Source organism: Vanellus vanellus, assembly GCF_965231255.1.
Source record: "Vanellus vanellus genome assembly, chromosome: 1".
Taxonomy (NCBI): Eukaryota; Metazoa; Chordata; class Aves; order Charadriiformes; family Charadriidae; genus Vanellus; species Vanellus vanellus.
The window spans coordinates 164,689,018-164,707,165 of NC_138905.1; the positions used below are offsets into that span (position 1 = coordinate 164,689,018).

The following is an 18,148-nucleotide window of genomic DNA, read 5'->3' on the forward strand; positions in this document are numbered from 1 at the left end:
AAGGCGTTTTTTTACGCACTCTGTCTGTGAGACCACGGGTAGTGCTACGGCTTCGGTCCCGTGTTGCGCATGCGCAGCCTTGAGGTCGCGGCACCCGGCAGCGGGAGGGGCGCGAACTGCCGCCGTAAAGCAGGGACGATGTCAGGGCTGCCGGGTCCCGCGGAGCTGCCGGTTTTCGAGAAGCGGCTGCTGGTGACAGGCGGCGCGGGGTTCATGTGAGTGGCGGCCGCGGCGCCCCGAGCGCCGTCTCGCCTCTCCGCTGGGCCGGGCGGGGATCCGCCGGCATCCTTCCTGGGGGCGCGGGTGGGAGGAGGCGGCGGGCACGGGGAGTAGGCCGGGGCGGGAGGGGTCCCTTGGGCCTGTCCCGGGCTGGTTCTGTGGCTCCGCTGGCTGGAGCCGCCTTGGCTCAGGCGCAGGCTGTGGTGGGCGCAGCTGTTTCCGTAGGACCGGGTTTCGCCTTGGGGGCTGCCTGTGGCTCTCCCGTGTCGTGGGCTTTTAGGTGCTGAGGAGCCCGCTGGGCTGCTGCCCGGCTGTCCTCTGCCCGCGGCCAGCGAGAAGGTGCTCGGTGAAGGGAGGGACCTGACGGTGGGAATCGGTGCTCAGCCTCAGCCTCAGCCGGGGTGGGGTAAGGGGTGGCTGTGCTTTGAGCCAGCTGCTGTTTCTCATCTCTCCCCAGTGCTGTGGGTTCTGCTCGAGGCAGAGGAAGTTTAGGTCCATCTTAAGCTTCAGCCCTTCAGCATGATAGTCTGAAGGCTGTGAGAGGACCCCCCAGCTTGAATAAGCCCTGCTAAACCTAAACTCGCAGGGTGAGCTTCTTGTACGCAAGACTGTACCAAAGAGGAATGCCATCTGGTAGCCAGGCTGTCATTTCTTCTTAAACCTAGCAGCAGTGTTGGAGAGTTGAGTGTTGAGAGTCAGTGTTGTGGGTTAGGGGAGCTGCCTGTTTAGTTCTCCCTGATACCTAATGTATAAACATAAGAGTGTAAAAGTATTTTAGAATATCGATTGCATGTAGTGTATAACAGTTTGGGTTTTTTTTTTTAGGTGCCTGTGAGCAGTGCTGCTCTCTTTTGTTGTATCATGAATTTTTAATCTGATTTTTAGTCTCTATGCAGTTATGGGTGTTATCAAAATGTTGACATACCTTCAAATATATCTGTGAATTCCTCTTTCACCTGTCTTGAGTACAGTCCCCTCTTCCCCCAAAGCCTTTTGATATTGCTAAACTTACTTGTAATTTGTTATCTCTTTGTTACCTTACAGTTAACTATATAAATGTAAAATATGTTTTTCTTCTATCCTGCAGTGCTTCGCATGTAGTCGTCTCTCTCGTGAAAAACTATCCAAATTATCTGATTATAAATCTAGATAAAGTAAGTAGCTTGTTTTCTTTCTTGATATGGGAAACTTTTAAATTATTTTTAATGCAATCTATATAATGTTGAAATTTATGTGGGTTATTGTTATTTATTAATTTTTGTTTGCCTATCCATTTGTACCTGTGTAAAAAAAAAAATAAAAATCAACTGCTGTTCATGTGCTCACCACAAATAACTATTTGCAAAAAAAAAAAAAAAAAAGGAACCTTTTGAAATTCTAAACTTCTGTTTAAGACTTTTTGCAGTTAGGATACCTTTCAGAGTTGTGCATTTTTAAAGCTTTGTCATGTCTGCTTGCAAAATAGCTTTTCTTTTGAAAGAAGATTTTACATTGTTCTCAAACTTTGTAGTGATCAGGTTGGATCTGAGTTGTTTATTTACTTTCACAAAGCCCATTTAATGATATTGTGTCGGTATTTCTCTTTAGCTTGACTACTGTGCAAGCTTGAAGAATCTTGAAACTGTCTCTGAGAAGGAAAACTACAAGTTTATCCAGGTGATAAAGCCTTCTCTTCTAGGAAACTTGACTTTTTACTGATTTTTATGCCTTCATATCAAGGTAACGTGGTCTCCAGAGCTCCCCAAACTAGAAGCCACTGCTTTCATTTATGGTAAAGTTGAAATTATTTCTGCTAACTTATTGTCAAGGATGAGTCCGTATAGGTAATATGACAGTGTATGTGACAGATGGCCATAACAGCGTTCACTTCATCTGTTTACCTTCATATTTCCTATAGTTACTTCATATTTCACTCACAGAAGTCTATGAGAATATGCAGTATGTTCTGTCTCATATACGAAGTAGTCTTTTGAAAGCTGGTATATTTTATTGTATAACAAAGGTACAGAGTTGGTAAAAGCCTGATTTGATTCTGGAGATGAGTGGTTTTAGGGATGATTGTTTCACTTTTGATAGGTGGTATGGACAAGATGCATTCAGATTTGGCTCCTCCATGCTTCTCTTATGCTCTCTTAGATTTTGCACCTCCAAACACTGTCACTTGTCATATTCCGTGGTGTGCAACACGCTTTTTCTTGTTCTATTAGCACTAGACATCAGGCTACGTTCTCATGGAATCACGGAGTTTCAGAATTGGAAGGGACCTCTAGAGATCATCTTGTCCAACTCCCCTGCTAAAGCAGGATTGCCTGGAGCACATTACTCAGGACTGCATCCAGGCGGGTCCTGAAAATCTCCAGAGAAGGGGACTCCACAACCTCCCTGGGCAGCCTGTGCCAGTGCTCTGTCACCCTCACCGTAAAGAAGTTTTTCTGTATATTTGAACGGAATTTCCTATGTTCTAACTCGTGCCCATTGCCCCTCGTCCTGTCACTGGGAACCATTGAAAAGAGCCTGGCTCCATCCTCCTTCAACCCACCCTTTAGATACTTGTACGCCATAATAAGGTCTCTCCACAGCCTTCTCTTCTCCAGGCTGAAGAGTCCCAGCTCTTTCAGCCTTTCCTCATAAGGGAGATGCTCCAATCTGTTAATCATCTTAGTTGCCCTTCACTGGACTCGCTCCAGCAGTTCCCTGTCCCTCTTGAACTGGGGAGCCCAAAACTGGACACAGTCTTCCAGTTGTGGCCTCACCAGTGCAGAGTAGAGGGGGAGAATGACCTCCCTCGACCTACTGGCCACACTCTTCCCCATGCAGCCCAGGATTCCATTGGCCTTTTTGGCGACAAGGGCACATTGCTGGGCCATGGATAATTTACTGTCTACTAGGACAGATCCTTCTCCTCAGAACTACTTCCCAGCAGGTCCACCCCTAACCTATACTGGTGCTTTGCATTCTTCCTCCCCAGGTGCAGGACCTTGCACTTGCTTTTGTTGAACCTCATTATGTTCTCTGCCCAGCTCTCCAGCCTGTCCAGGTCATGCTGGATGGCAGCACGGCCCTCTGGGGTTTCAGCCACCCCACCCAGTTTGGTATCATCAGTGAACTTGCCGAGGATACACTCTGTCCCCTCATCCAGGTCATTAATGAATATATTGAACAAGATTGGACCAAGTATTGACCCCTGGGGGACACCACTGGTTACAGGCCTCCGACTAGACTCTGTGCCGCTGATCACAACCCTCTGAGTTCTGTCCCGCAGCCAACTCTCAGTCCACCTCACTGTCACCTCATCTAGCCCATACTTCCTCAGCTTCCTAATGAGGACGTTATGGGAGACAGTGTTAAAAGCCTTGCTAAAGTCAAGGTAGGTGACATCTATGACTCTCCCCTCATCCAGCCAACCAGTTATAACATCATAGAAAGCTATCAGATTGGTCAAACATGATTTACCCTTGGTAAATCCATGTTGACCACTTCCTATAACTTCCTGTTCCTTAAAGTGTTTGGAGATGACATCCAGAATGAGTCACTCCATTACCTTCCCAGGGACAGAGGTGAGACTAACTGGTCTGTAGCTCCCTGGGTCCTCCTTCTTGCCTTTTTTGAAGATCGGAGTGATGTCAGCCTTCCTCCAGTCCTCAGGCACCTCTCCTGTTCTCCATGACCTTTCAAAGACGATGGAGAGTGGTCTAGCAATAACATCCGCCAGCTCTCTCAGCACTCGCGGGTGCATCCTGTGAGGGCCCATGGACTTGTGAATGTCCAGCTTGGCCAAGTGGCCTCTGACCTGGTCCTCCTCAACTGGGGGAAAATCTTCCTCTCTCCAGACCTTCCCCTTTGCCTCCAGAGTATGGGATTCATGAGGGACAGCTTTAGCAGTGAAGACCGAAGAAAAGAAGGCATTCAGTAACTCTGCCTTCTCTGTGTCTTCCACCACTAGGGCACCTGTCTCATTCATCAGTGAATAATTGTAACCATTTAGTTCAAAATAACGTATGAGCCTGAAGTGTATTTATTGGAATGTTTCAGTTCTTTTCAGGCATGAAAAATAGCAAAGTCAGTTCACCTTCCTCCCATTTCTGACATACAGTACTTCTTTGAAGCTGTTGTTCAGAATTGTTGCTTGAGAACTTCTTAAAACATAGATGCATTTGAACTATTTTTAGTTAATTGCCTTGCTATTGAAAATACAAAAGTCTTCCTTCCCAAGACACTCCTTCTTGGGTACTATTTTGTTTAAGTCGAGCCAACAGATAAATATCAAAAGCTTTTTCTCAGCTTGCATTTACCTTTAAAAGCTACTGTTGCTTCTGTGTCAAACTAAAGAATGGCTTGTGTGTCGATGTCTGATTATTTTCTAAATATATCAATTAAAAAAATCCCTAAATTACCAGAACAAACAACAAAACCCTATACCCTTGCGAGACATCCAACAATCTATATTGATAGAAGTGAAAATCCACTTCACCTTTTATAATGCCACTAGGTGTCACTGTCCGTTAGCCAGACTCCAGTAACACTCTTACTTGCTGTGGGAACTTGTCATTTCAACCTCAGCAACCTACACACTATACTTTTGTGTATATTTTGGGGGCGATGCTGTTTCTAATGTTAAATAGTAATATAAATCCTGAAATAAGTTTTGTTGAGGCTGTTGCTCAGAATGTGTGAAACTTATATCTGGTCTTATTTTAGATATGGCATCGATAAATTGCCCGAAACTCAGTTGGTAGTGCTGTTTGTATCCTGTGCTCCCTTTGTAATGGTTTGTTATGCGATGCTTGGTGCAAATGAAAAATTACTATTTTCTATCAAAAATAACTTGTTAATGATTTTTTGTTGTTGTTGTTTAGGGAGATATTTGTGAACCTGATTTTATAAAACAGCTCTTTGAAAGTGAGAAAATAGATATAGTCCTTCATTTTGCAGCCCAAACACATGTAGGTAAGCATTGTTGCATGTTTTGGTATTTTTTCCATGAGTGTATTTGTTTGAAATATGTACTGATATTTTCTCTTTTCCCTTCATATAAAACAAGGATACAGTTTGTCTCTACAAACTACATGATTCAAAGTCTGGTGGCCCTTTTTAACTTAAAGGGGGTTCACAACCTTAATTTAAAAAGTGCTTCATCTCACTGTTCTCTATTTTCATTGTGCATAAATAGTAATGCCCCCCTTTTTTTTTTTTATTACATGTTCAAATTCCATCTAGACACACATGTAACTGACTGTACTGGTGGAGTCATGAACACAATGGAAAAAGAGTTTGTACATAGTCTTAAGTTTTTACTTGATTGGGTCCAACCTTGCAGGAAAAAACATAGTGTGGAAGCGGAAGGATTAGGTGTATCTACCTTCAGAATCCTGCCTGGATTCTAAGAAGGCAGAATGAATTACACTTAAAAGTGCCTGTTTCAGATTACCACTCTTTAGGAACACTGTTAAGGAGAGCTATCCCTACCATACTCCTTTCATCATGAGAAGAAATCCTTGAAGAATTCTCTGGGGAAATACTTCTCAAAATTGTCAGATTTGACATGCACAAAGTCATTGGGTCAGTGGGACAATTCTAAGAATTAAAACAGGTGACAGTTAATTAACAGTAATAGGTCTATAATACTGCATCTTACAACTGTATCTGAATGATATTTTTCTTACTGAGGTGGCCCTTTCTTGTTGAGGGGGGAAGTAGTTATGTTGCCACTTAAGTAAAGTTAGATAATGCTATTTCAAATGGAACCGTCCATAGCCAACAAGCTTTTGTTCCTGATTCCAGCCTCTTGTTGAGAGCAAGGATTTTGTCTTCAAGTAAGTGTAGAAAGTCTCTTCATTTAATAATAACCTTGCTATCTGACAATCAAAGAACTAGTGGCAAAGTTCCAGGCTATACTGCAGTCTCTGATATTATGGTTCAATAGGAAGCCATGTCTTGCCTAAATTTAATCAGAATTGTTTGAATTTTTTTATGTAGATCTTTCATTTTGGCATGCCCTGGAATTCACCTATGTAAATGTTTATGGCACTAATGTGCTGGTTGCTGCTGCGCACGAAGCCAATGTGGAGAAGTTTGTCTATGTTAGTACAGATGAAGTATATGGAGGTAGCACTGATGAGGTGAGTATGAAAGTGCGTGAAGGTTTTTCTAGCTCTACTTGCTTTTAATAGTGAAAAAAGAAAAGAGTCTAACTTTCCTTGGTCTCTGTAAATGTATGACTTTGGAGCTATTTCTGACATACTGGAACTTGTAAACAAGCACTGGTTGTTTCTAGAAAGCTAAGTATCAAAATTGTCCTGAATCTTTTTATGTAGTATGTTTTATACTGAATGTGTATTACCTAAAGCAGTGAGATTGGGGTCATTAGTGACAAGTGAATACTCCTCAGAGATAGTATCAAAGGAACGTATTATGCGAATTTTGCATTGGAGAATTTGAGAGACTTCGGTAATGTGCACAGTACGTTGTTTTTTTTTTTTTTTTTTTTTTCTTTTTTTTAATTTAACTTTTTCCGGCTCTGCCTTGATTATGAACTTGACAGGCAGGGAACTGTTTTATACTCTAACTAAAATACTAACAGAACTGTAAGTACTGACAATTTGAACAGGAAACGGTTCCCATATTACTGGAAGAAATATGCACGTTTCTTATAGTTCTATGGAAATCTTTTTGATTCTTTACAATTTATTCCTGACCTTAATTCAGGAAATGTAATTTAGCTCAGTAAAAAGGCAAATTATGCATGCTCATCTTTTTAAAGGTGTAAATAACAGCCAAGGAGTCTTGTCCCATAAGCCGTGAAAAGACTACTGTATTTCAGAAAAGTCATGTGCACTTTCTTCCTGTTGCAATGTCTTTATCAGTTCCTTCAACACAACCTCAATCTGTAGGCTTTTATGATACCCAAGGATGTTCGTGCATGTAGACGAGTGGTTTGGCTGAGGCAACTTCAAGTGAACTTTTTCTGCCTCTGGGCCTTGACAAGAGCACTTTTGTTTAATCTTTTTTTTTTTTCTTTTTTTGTTGTTCTCTTTGTGAATCATAATAGATCTTGAAGAGAGTTTTTTTTTTGGGGGGGGGATGTCAAAAAGTAAATTGGGGTCAAATCATTTCAGAGGCAAAGGTCAGGAAAGAACAGTGAGTCTTTTAATCACATGTTAAGGTGATTGTTATGAATTGATTGTTATGAATTGATTGTTATGAATTGATTGTTATGAATTGATTGTTATGAATTGATTGTTATGAATTGATTGTTATGAATTGATTGTTATGAAGATTACAAGAATGCTGCCAGAGTGTGCAGGGATGAAACAAGGAAAGCCAAGGCCGCCTTGGAACTAAACCTGGCAAGGGATGTCAAGCTCAACAGGAAGGGCTTCTTCAAGTATATTGGAGGCAAAAGGATGACCAGAGAAGCTGTGGGCCCACTGTTGAATGAGACAGGAGCCATGGTGACGGAGGATGCGGAGAAGGCAGAGGGCAGAGTTATTGAATGCCTTCTTTGTGTTGGTCTTTACTACCCGGCCGAGCCCTCAGGAGTCCCAGGCCTTGGAGAAAGTAACGGGGAAAGAGGAAGACTTCTCCTGGGTTGAGGAGGATCAAGTGAGGGACCAGTTAGGTCAATTAGATATTCACAAGTCCATGGGCCCTGATGGGATGCACCCGAGAGTGCTGAGGGAGCTGGCAGAAGTCATTGCTGGGCCACTCTCCACCATCTTTGAAAGGTCCTGGAGAACAGGCGAGGTGCCTGAGGACTGGAGGAAAGCCAATGTCACTCCGGCCTTCAAAAAGGGCAAGAAGGAGGACACAGGGAACTACAGGCCGGTCAGCCTCACCTCCATCCCTGGAAAGATGATGGAACAGCTTGTTCTGGGCATCATCTCAAGGCATGTGGAGGAAGAGAAGGCTATCAGAAGTACTCAGCATGAATTCACCAAGGGGAAATCATGCCTGACTAATCTGATAGCCTTCTATGATGGTGTGACTGGGTGGATAAATGAGGGAAGAGCGGTAGATGTGGTCTACCTTGACTTCAGCAAGGTGTTCAACACGGTTTCCCACAGCATCCTCATAGGCAAGCTTAGGAAGAGCGGGTTAGATGAATGGACAGTAAGGTGGATAGAAAACTGGTTGCAAGACAGAGCTCAGAGGGTTGTGGTTAGGGGCGCAGAGTCTAGTTGGAGGTCAGTGACGAGTGGTGTTCCCCAGGGGTCAGTACTGGGTCCAGTCCTGTTCAATATATTCATCAACGACTTGGATGAGAGGATAGAGTGCACCCTCAGCAAGTTTGCTGATGACACAAAGCTGGGAGGGGTGGCTGACACACCAGAAGGCTGTGCCGCCATACAGAGAGACCTGGACAGGCTGGAGAGTTGGGCAGAGAGGAATCTTATGAAATTCAGTAAGGGCAGGTGTAGGGTGCTGCACCTGGGGACGAATAACCCCATGCAGCAGTACAGGTTGGGGGCTGACCTGCTGGAGAGCGGCTCTGTAGAAAGAGACCTGGGAGTCCTGGTGGACAACAGGATGACCATGAGCCAGCAATGCGCCCTTGTGGCCAAGAAGGCCAATGGCATCCTGGGGTGCATCAAGAAGAGTGTGGCCAGCAGGTCAAGGGAGGTCATCCTCCCCCTCTACTCTGCCTTGGTGAGGCTGCACCTGGAGTACTGTGTCCAGTTCTGGGCTCCCCAGCTCAAGAAGGACAGGGAACTGCTGGAGAAGGTGCAGCACAGGGCTACCAAGATGATTAGGGGACTGGAACACCTCTCTTATGAAGAAAGACTGAGGGAATTGGGTCTCTTTAGTCTGGAAAAAAGACGGTTGAGGGGGGACCCGATCCATGCTTATAAATACTTAAAGGGTGGGTGTCAGGAGGACGGGGCCAGGCTCTTTTCGGTGGTGCTCAGTGACAGGACAAGAGGTAATGGGCACAAACTTGAGTATAGGAAGTTCCACCTAAACATGAGGAGGAACTTCTTTACCTTGAGGGTGGTAGAGCACTGGAACAGGCTGCCCAGGGAAGTGGTGGAGTCTCCATCTCTGGAGACATTCAAAACCCGCCTGGACGCGTTCCTGTGCAACCTGCTCTAAGGTGTCCCTGCTCTGGCAGGGGGGTTGGACTAGGTGATCTCCAGAGGTCCCTTCCAACCCTATGATTCTCTGATAATTGCACCTCAAGCAGTGTAGAATCCCTCCTTTCTTTGGTTCATAATTGTATTTCTCTCCTCTCCTCCATCCACCCAGGGTGAGAAGTAGAAGTGGCACGATAGCCACAAAGCTACTACCTGTTCTGGAACAGGTCAGAATTGTTGAAACCTTGCTTTGGAGGGTTTTAGGTTGAAATTCTACTTTTCTTATAGAAATAAAGTTTATAGAAGAGGAAAAATGGACCCCTTTTATTTAGGACTGAAAGGTCAATTTGCTAGCTGTGGTGTGATGCACTCTGAGGCAATATGAGCCTGAAAAGGATTGAACCTCCCTGTGGCAACAGTGATTATTTTACAAGATAAAAATCTAAGGACCTGCTATTATGAGGTACTCTGCTAGAAGTATAAAAAGTGGCTTTTATTATTGGTCTTCTACTGTAAATGGAAGGGTGACTATTTCAGACTGGTGTGGTTGGATATTTAGGCATTTTTATTTCAGTTCCAACTGCAGCTTTTTGTCACTTTAAGACTTATCTGGAAAAAAGAAATTGAGTAATGCAAATTTTTCTCTCATTTTAGGAATTTGATGAATCCTCACCAAAACGGCCAACAAATCCCTATGCCTCCTCTAAAGCAGCTGCAGAGTGTTTTGTTCAGTCTTACTGGGAAAGGTACCAAGTAAGTTGATACAAGCTTCAAAAGCTCTGAAGCCCATACTTAAGTGTCTGTATTACATATATAAAAGTATAAAAGAAAAATCAGTACAAGTCCATGCAGTACCACCTCTTTCCTGATTGCTAGTCTTGTAGTTTGATGTGTCAGAGGCTGTCTACCGCTTACTGATGGAGATAGGCTGCAATACAGTGGGGAGAGGTCGAATGTTTTGTTTTGTTTTATTTTTAAATCTAAAATTTAATGTCTAAAAATATTCTTTGATAAAGTAGTCAAAGAAAACATTAGCAATTTAAAGTGTTAAGCTTGAAGGAAATCTGTGTATAGAGAAGTAGAATATACAAAGTTCAAATTCTATTAAGATTAGGTTTATAGAGAAAGCAAAAAAAGAAAGAAAAAAACCTCTATTACTCAGATTTGTTTAAGCAAAAATATTTTAAATTTAAAATAATTTAGTCTTTTGTTCTTGACATGGCCTTCTGTAGTATTATTTTTGACATAAATTTGACTTGAATAAGATGGTAATGTCAGTGAAGCATTTTCTTGGAATAAGAAGTATAAGTTAGTCTTCAGTCAGCCAGATACATGTATGTAACGTGTTATGGTGGTTCCATAGCAAGACAGAGATTACAAACATTTGTCTCTTGTGGTACTTCTGACAGACTGAGAAGGCTGGAGGCCCTTGTCGATTTGACAGAAGTATGGGTAGCTTAATTCATTAATGTTTGTAAGATATTTTTTTTTAATGTTTGCAGATTTTGAATAAGCACCATGGGTGTGTCAGTTTAGGCTTCTTACTGATCAATAAGTAATACAGATCTTTACTGGTATGTATTTTCTTATGTAGTCATATGCATGTTTAACGCTTTTAAGTTCCCAGTTGTTATCACACGGAGCAGTAATGTGTATGGACCACACCAGTATCCAGAAAAAGTAAGTTAAACCTATGCTTTACTCTGAGATTCAGTATACCATAATATAGAGTTGTAGTGATGTTACTTTTTTTCTCATAGGAATGGACTGACTTTTGAAAAAAAAAAAAAAAAACCAAACAACAACAAAAAAAAAACCCAAACAAAAACCAAAAACACTGTCATGCAAGTATATTTGTCCACACTTACCTGCGATTACTTATTTTGATCTCACACTAATATGTCTTACCATCAACACAATGAACTCATGTTTTCTGGTGGTCAGTAAAGCATCAATTAGAGAATTCTATTTATTTACTTGAATTTTACTACAATGCCTTTGTTTTGTAATTTTTTTTTTTAGTTTTCAAAGGATATTTAACTGCCCTATGTCATGGCAGGGTTCCCCTACAAATTATGTTAACTCACATGTCATGTGCTTTAATTAGGAATGTTTAATAACTAAGGTAAGCATTTAAAAAATATGTCTGGTATAGAATAAGATGTTCCAATCTGTACAGAAAATAGGTAAGGTAAAGCTATAGCAATCAGATACATGGTGAGAAGTAGCGGAAAGCGACTTGTTTTTTGCATGTGTTCACAGATACTTTGCAGGGTAACTATTTAAAATGGTTATTAGTGAGAGGGAGTTGCCTTTGTAGGCAATACCGAGATCTGCTATGCTAGTAAATGGAAATAAACTGATGGAATGATAGTGATAATCACACATACTCTTTGGAGTTTGGAGCTTGTGTGAAATGTAGCTATATTTTGCAGTTCTACTGAGGTATTTTTAAATTTGAATTGCTTTTTATGTGTTGGGTATCTTTCAAATAAATTTATTTTTCCCTACATTGTTGCAGGTGGATAAGCAAGCGTTTTTAAAATGTTTTTCACTGATCTGTGGCTTGGGAAATGTCTGGCTACAGGTTGCATGGTTGGGAATATATTCAGGGGATATATTGCTATTTACTTGCTTTCAGCTTATATGTATTCTTCCTCCAGTATCCACTTTTAATTACTGCTAAGAACACAATACTAGGCTAGATGGATCTTTAGTTTTAACTAGTATGTCTGCTGTTATGTTTAGAGTAGTAACTTAATAAAATTAAAAGAATTGGAGTAGCTTTCTAGTGGCTTCAGTTTACAAACTTTAATAGTAAGGCCGACTGTTCTGAAGGTCCTGGGACATTATGAATGGATCTAAGCTCGTGGCTGAACATAATATTGTAAATCTGTATGCTGCAAGCTAGTGGCTGTCACTTGATCTGTATGTACTTATCCTGAAATTCTCTATTGGTTCTCTTCCAAATTTAACTATTTTAATGACTCTTTTTGACTATAGATTTACTGCGCCTTGCTGGATGTTTAAACCATGGACTAAATTGTTTGCGATACTTATCCCTAGTTAGACTCTAGTGCACTTCTGTGTGTGAAAGTGGAACCATTTTCTTTTGTAAAAATACTACATTTGTAACTACTTACTTGTAATGGTTGACCAGAAAGATAAGCTTTACAATGTAACAGAGGCATCTACTCTTAAAAAAAAAAAAACAAACAAACCCAAAACCACAAAATCCTTTCAGTTTGTAGGCTTGATACATTATTTGATTAGACTTAAGAAACTTATTTAAAGGGTCTTATTAAGATACTTAATGATACTTACTGGTGAAGTCCCATGTTCTTTGCAGAAAAACAGCTTCTAAAATAGTGGAGTAATGTGGGTTTGTGTGGTTTTTCTTTTTCTTTTTTTTTCTCAATTCCTTAGGTTATTCCAAAGTTTATATCTTTGTTGCAACAGAACAGAAAATGGTATGTAATTTGCTTTTTTGTTTATGATATTTGTGTTATAAAACTGTAATTAGTTATAAATACATGGTATAGTTTGTAAAATGATAATTTCATAACTAAGTTATGAATTGCTTATTTTAATAATAGGATTTCCTTAAACTAAAGTATTGTTTGCATGTCAGCTGCTTAAGGTACCTTCAGGTACTGGCTAACAGCAAAATTACTTAAAACACAGTCTAATAAATTGAATGCTTCTATTTAAGGATTAACAAAAATGTCTTGCCTTTTCCTGGTTTTAAGCTGTATTCATGGTTCTGGACTTCAAAGAAGGAATTTCCTTTATGCAACTGATGTGGTAGAAGCATTCCTTACTGTCCTGAAGGAGGGGAAGCCAGGTGAAATTTATAACATTGGAACTAACTTCGAGATGTCCATTGCCCAGCTTGCTAAGGAGTTAATACATTTAGTAAGTAGACAGTTATGCTGCTTTTCTTTACCAGTCATTGCACATATTAACGATTCTACTGTAAACCTTTGGTAGCTCTGGGAGAGCTTAGATTTGTGGTGGGTCTTGGAAGTTAATTGTAGCAGAACAATGTGCTGCCCTTCCTGTGGCAGCTGTACTGTGTGAGTTTGCAGTACAGGCTATCGTGCGTCACACTGCTGCATCAGTTATCCTGACTGATGGCATAATGATTAAATACCATTTGGTAGGGTTTTTTCATGCTGGCTGCTTCAATTTTAGTCTGAGAGAGTGGCACAAATCTAACAATTTGATTATGAATGGTTAGGCAGGGATCAGATGAAAGACAAGAATTGGAATTGTTCTAGATAGTTTTGATAATTTCAGTAGTTTGAAAACTCAATTTAGACAAAAGACCATTTCTATTTGTGTGTTTTTTTTTTTTTTTTAACAGACTTAAATTTTGTTAAAAACCCCCAATTTTTAAGGGTACGTTAAGACAGTGCAAGATGTGTGGGGGTATTTTTGTTTCTCTCTTGACAGATAAAGAAGACCAGTTCGGAATCTGAAATGGAATACTGGATGGATTATGTCAAGGACAGGTAAGGAAGTAGTGAAGCACATGCAGGATAGCTTTATCCTGAAGGTTTCGGGGACTCTTGCCAAATAGTTTTTTGTGAAAGTAGTTCCATTCTGCAGGAGGGAAAACTTTTGAGGGAGTAAGAGCTGTTTTGCTTTCTTAATTTTTTTTTTTGCTAGTGGATTTGACATCTATGATCTGTACAGAACACTATAGAAAAACAGGATTTCCACTTATTATTTGGATCTTTAGGTCAGAATATATGCCTTGAAGGGGAATGTGTAATGCTAATCTGTCTGTCTTCAAACTTTCTTCAGACTTCTCACTACTGAAGTCTGCTCTGGGAAAATGACAGGCTTTACACAGTAGCTAAATAATTTCTTAAGGGTAGTTTAGATAGTTTATTCAGTACTTTGTATTCAGCATCACTTGAGTGAGATGAATCCCATCATCTCTCATTTAGCTTTAGTATTTTGACGTTAATGTGACTAGTTCAGACTTAATGTGCTTTATAGGTAAGACCCACTCTTCACAGGCAGAAATACACACCTACAGAACGTAGTTAATTTCACAGTCCTATCTTAAGTTGAAACTGCTGTCTCAAAAGTAGATGTAAAACTGAGGCACCAAAGTTAGGGCGGTGGCAAAAATGGCTACCTTTTGTAAATATGCTTTTGCTGTATGTTTCCGTCGTTAATTTCAGGCTTGGTTTGGCTGTGTTCTTTTATCTTCATTTCTTTTCTGCAGCAACAATGAGTCTCTGCTTACTTTAGATATCACTCTCTTGCTCCAGAGTGATTAGAAATGACGTATCTGCTGATAGCAGTTAAGTATTACTACAGCCTTTAGAATTCTCACTTTCTGTTCACATTTGGATTGTTATCATGGCAACTGAATTGTCTTTAAATGTACTAATTCTTGTTTTTAAAAGGAAATGCTCTTCAGAATCCTATCTGAGAGTATTGTAGGACTTTGAACAAATTGCCTTTGGCTCACGTGTTGTGAGTGTTCAGTAGGTCTCAGCGTAATTCAGATTGAGGTGTTTCTTCATGTATGTTAGGCCCTGTCCACTAATGTTTAAACATAAATGGGCTTGGGAAAACTAACTACATAGGAATACAATTTTCAAAGAATGTTGAAGTCTTATGAAATTCTTAAGATATGTAACTAATGAGTATTTAATTCTATAATGAGTGACTTAAAGGTCATGAGGGTTACTTGCCGTGGAAAAATTAGTTCTGCTTCTGCTTGAGATGAGCATGTTTTAGTAACGGTGATAAGTAGCTATTTTTTGTCTGCACATGCAGCTTAACTATCCAGTATGCTAGTGCCAGTAACGCAGGAATGCTGGACTACACTACCTAACTGCCAGATTGTGGAAGTGAAAATTTGTGCCGTGCTTAAATGTAGGGAATCTCTTTCTGTGTTGAGTCTTGCAGCCTGGGATTCTACATATTCAGTATTGCTGAGTTTGTGTAGCTAATGAAACACTGTAGTGGCAATGCTTTGGAAGTCTATGTAGTTCAAATCTGAAATATGTGAAAACTTGTGGGCTTTCAGGATGAAAAATGTGAATGCTAACATTAGAAAACACTAGTTTGCGTAGTGACTGAGTTGCAAATACGCTGATTTGCACAATTGCATTGGCAGTGACTTGAGCTTTGCATTTGTTTTTGTGCCAATAAGATATTAATTCATATTTATTCTAGTCAATTCTAAGTAGCTGACTGTACAAACTGAATTGTATTGTTGTAACTGCACTCAACTGCTGCGTATTTTTTGAAAGCAACATAATCTGTTCATGTTGATGGGAATTTTCAAAAAGCATGCTTAATGTTGGTTTAATTAATGAATCAATGATCAAATTGTTTTCCATGTGCATTTTGTACTTCATCAGACCTACCAATGACCTGAGATACCCAATGAATTCAGAAAAAATGCACAATTTGGGATGGAGACCTAAAGTGCCTTGGAAAGAAGGAATAAAGAAAACAAGTAAGACTAATGGCTTTTACACTAATTGATTTAGACGTGATAGGAGAAGGGAAAGAGGGGAATGTGGGTATATAGGTTAGTTAATGAGAGGCTAAAGAGAATGAATTTAACATTTAAAAAGCAGCCAATTTTATATAAAAATAAAGTACTGAATTTACCTGATTTTAAAAAAAAAAGGTTAATCACAATAAAGCAGCATCAGGTACTAGAACTAATTACTTTTTAATGCTGGAATAAGTCTTGCATAAAGAATTTATAAAATGTAAACTAGATTTTTTTTTTAATATTATAGGATAAAATTTTGCATAATAAACTATTAGCATGTTGTTAGTCTTATGATACCAGTGGAATATTTGCATTTCCCTGTTATCTCTGGTCAACTTGACTCATCAACGTTCTCTTCATACTAGTTGAATGGTACAAAGAAAACTTTCACAACTGGAAAAACTCAGAGAAAGCTTTGGAGCCCTTTCCTGTGACGGAGCCATTTGCACAGCTCAGTGGTCCATAGGGTGGCAGAGAACCTGAAGGAATTTATTCTACCTCATACACTCTTTTCTTTGAAGCCTGCAATCAAGTGGCCACACTGAACTCTTAATGTATTCGGGATACATGGACCACGATGAATACAGAACTACAGTACGGCACAACTTTCGAAGGGTTTCAGCACTTTATAGGTTGAACCTGTTAATTTCAGCTTTTGGTGCAATACGACATCCTCACTAACAGTTGATTTTAAAGAACTGCACAGGGTGAAGAATATTTATAATGCTATAAATGAGTGTAACTGAAGTCAAACCTGCCTTATTAGTTAATAATAATTGCGATTAGTTCTGGAATAGTTCATCTGTATTAGTTTGTTTTTACAGTGTAATATGTTATTTTTGTCACTTTAAAGAGTTGTGGTTTATTTTTAATCGAGGGGAAAAATGCTGTATTTTCTAGAGAGTATAAATCAGTTGATAAAAGCTGGGTACGGCACCCGTCTGATTCAGTCCTTTTCTCTGTTGGTGCAGTATTGCCTTCTGTAGATGATTGATTAAACTGTTACCTACTCTATCAACTTCTAATGTTCTTTTTTAAGGGGGGGGGAAGGTGTCAAGAAGTAGCAGGTGTTCTCGCTGAGACTTCCAGAAACATTTTCTTAAACTTTGCTCTGTTTTAGAGGTCATCTTTTTACTGTATTACCGTCTTTTTACATGTTAATTTCCTTTTCTTAACTGTAGTTGTAACAAACTTGAGATACTGTAACACAGTTAATGCTCCAGTGATGTTATTTCCTGTGATATGAAGGCTATTTATGGAGAAAAATTTTAAAAACTTCTTTTCCTGTGAATTGTGGTTTTGGTTTGGCAGACCCTATTCAATGCAGTGTTTCACAATTTTATTTTTTGGATGACAAACATTTTAAAGATGAAACAATATTTGAGTTAATGTACAGTTTGGAAGGAAACTTCAATTCTAGAAATATGTTAATGAATCTTTTTCAAAGTTTATTTAGTAATAAAAGTTATGGTGTAACTGGTTTCTCTTAATTAAGTAGAAAAAGTAGATGGTGTTTTTTTTTTTTTTATATTTCTTAGTTCTTCCTGTATCGCCCAAAAAATTATCTTAACTTTTTTGGCTTTGAGGTGGCAGACATAGAAGGGAAAACTCTTCTTGGTTTTATCACTTTAGCTTTTGTACATGACACAGTCCAAAACCCTTCTGTTGTCCCTGGGTAGAGCTGCAGAAGCACAGGACTAGGATGTGATGGTGTGCTTGGAAATTGGGAGTTAACTTTCAAAACACAAGTATGTGCAGAAGTCCTTTCCTCATCACCTTAAGTGCGGGAAGGACTGAGCTTGGGGCATTTGCCTTAGCTTTGCCCCTGCTGGAGTTTGGTAGTAACTGAACATAAAACTTAATAGTACTGACCCAGAGAGCCTAGAGGAAGTGCTGCCTTTGGACCCACAGTGCTCCCAACTTCATCACGCCACTTGTGTGTTGTGTGGTGCTGTTGATAACACGCCACTCTTGGTTGGTAAGAGTCATCTTAAAAGAAGGCTGAACATCAAGTGTCTTGGTTTGCCTTAGCACCAAGTGTGTGTTCTGAAGTCTAGGAATGTGTTACTGAAGGTGAGTTTTCTGTGACTAAGTGGGATGATAATACCATACTAGAATTGTGTTGCACTTGTATTTTTGGGGTTTCCGATACTTGGTTTGGTAGCCAAAACCTCCATTTGGGAAGGACAGAAGTTACAGGACTTAATGTGTACTAATCTGTTAGAATACTTGGCTTACCAGATACTTCAGGTTAAGCTTCTACCGATCAATCACTTGAAATTTCATTGTCAAGCACACATTGCTGATAGCATTCGAATATTTTCTT

The 18,148-nt window shown here is 39.9% G+C and overlaps 1 protein-coding gene across 1 annotated transcript; it reads left to right on the forward strand.

Moving 5' to 3' along the window:
* Positions 1-138: 138 nt before the first annotated feature.
* Positions 139-17,820, forward strand: TGDS (TDP-glucose 4,6-dehydratase; the record flags this gene model as incomplete). The annotated part of the gene is made up of 12 exons (XM_082498689.1): positions 139-215; positions 1,307-1,373; positions 1,807-1,875; positions 5,076-5,166; positions 6,196-6,338; positions 9,945-10,043; positions 10,911-10,970; positions 12,717-12,760; positions 13,040-13,205; positions 13,746-13,804; positions 15,680-15,777; positions 16,188-17,820. 12 exons carry the CDS (start codon positions 139-141, stop codon positions 16,286-16,288), a joined length of 1,074 nt encoding a protein of 357 aa, XP_082354815.1. The 3' UTR covers positions 16,289-17,820.
* Positions 17,821-18,148: the final 328 nt, after the last annotated feature.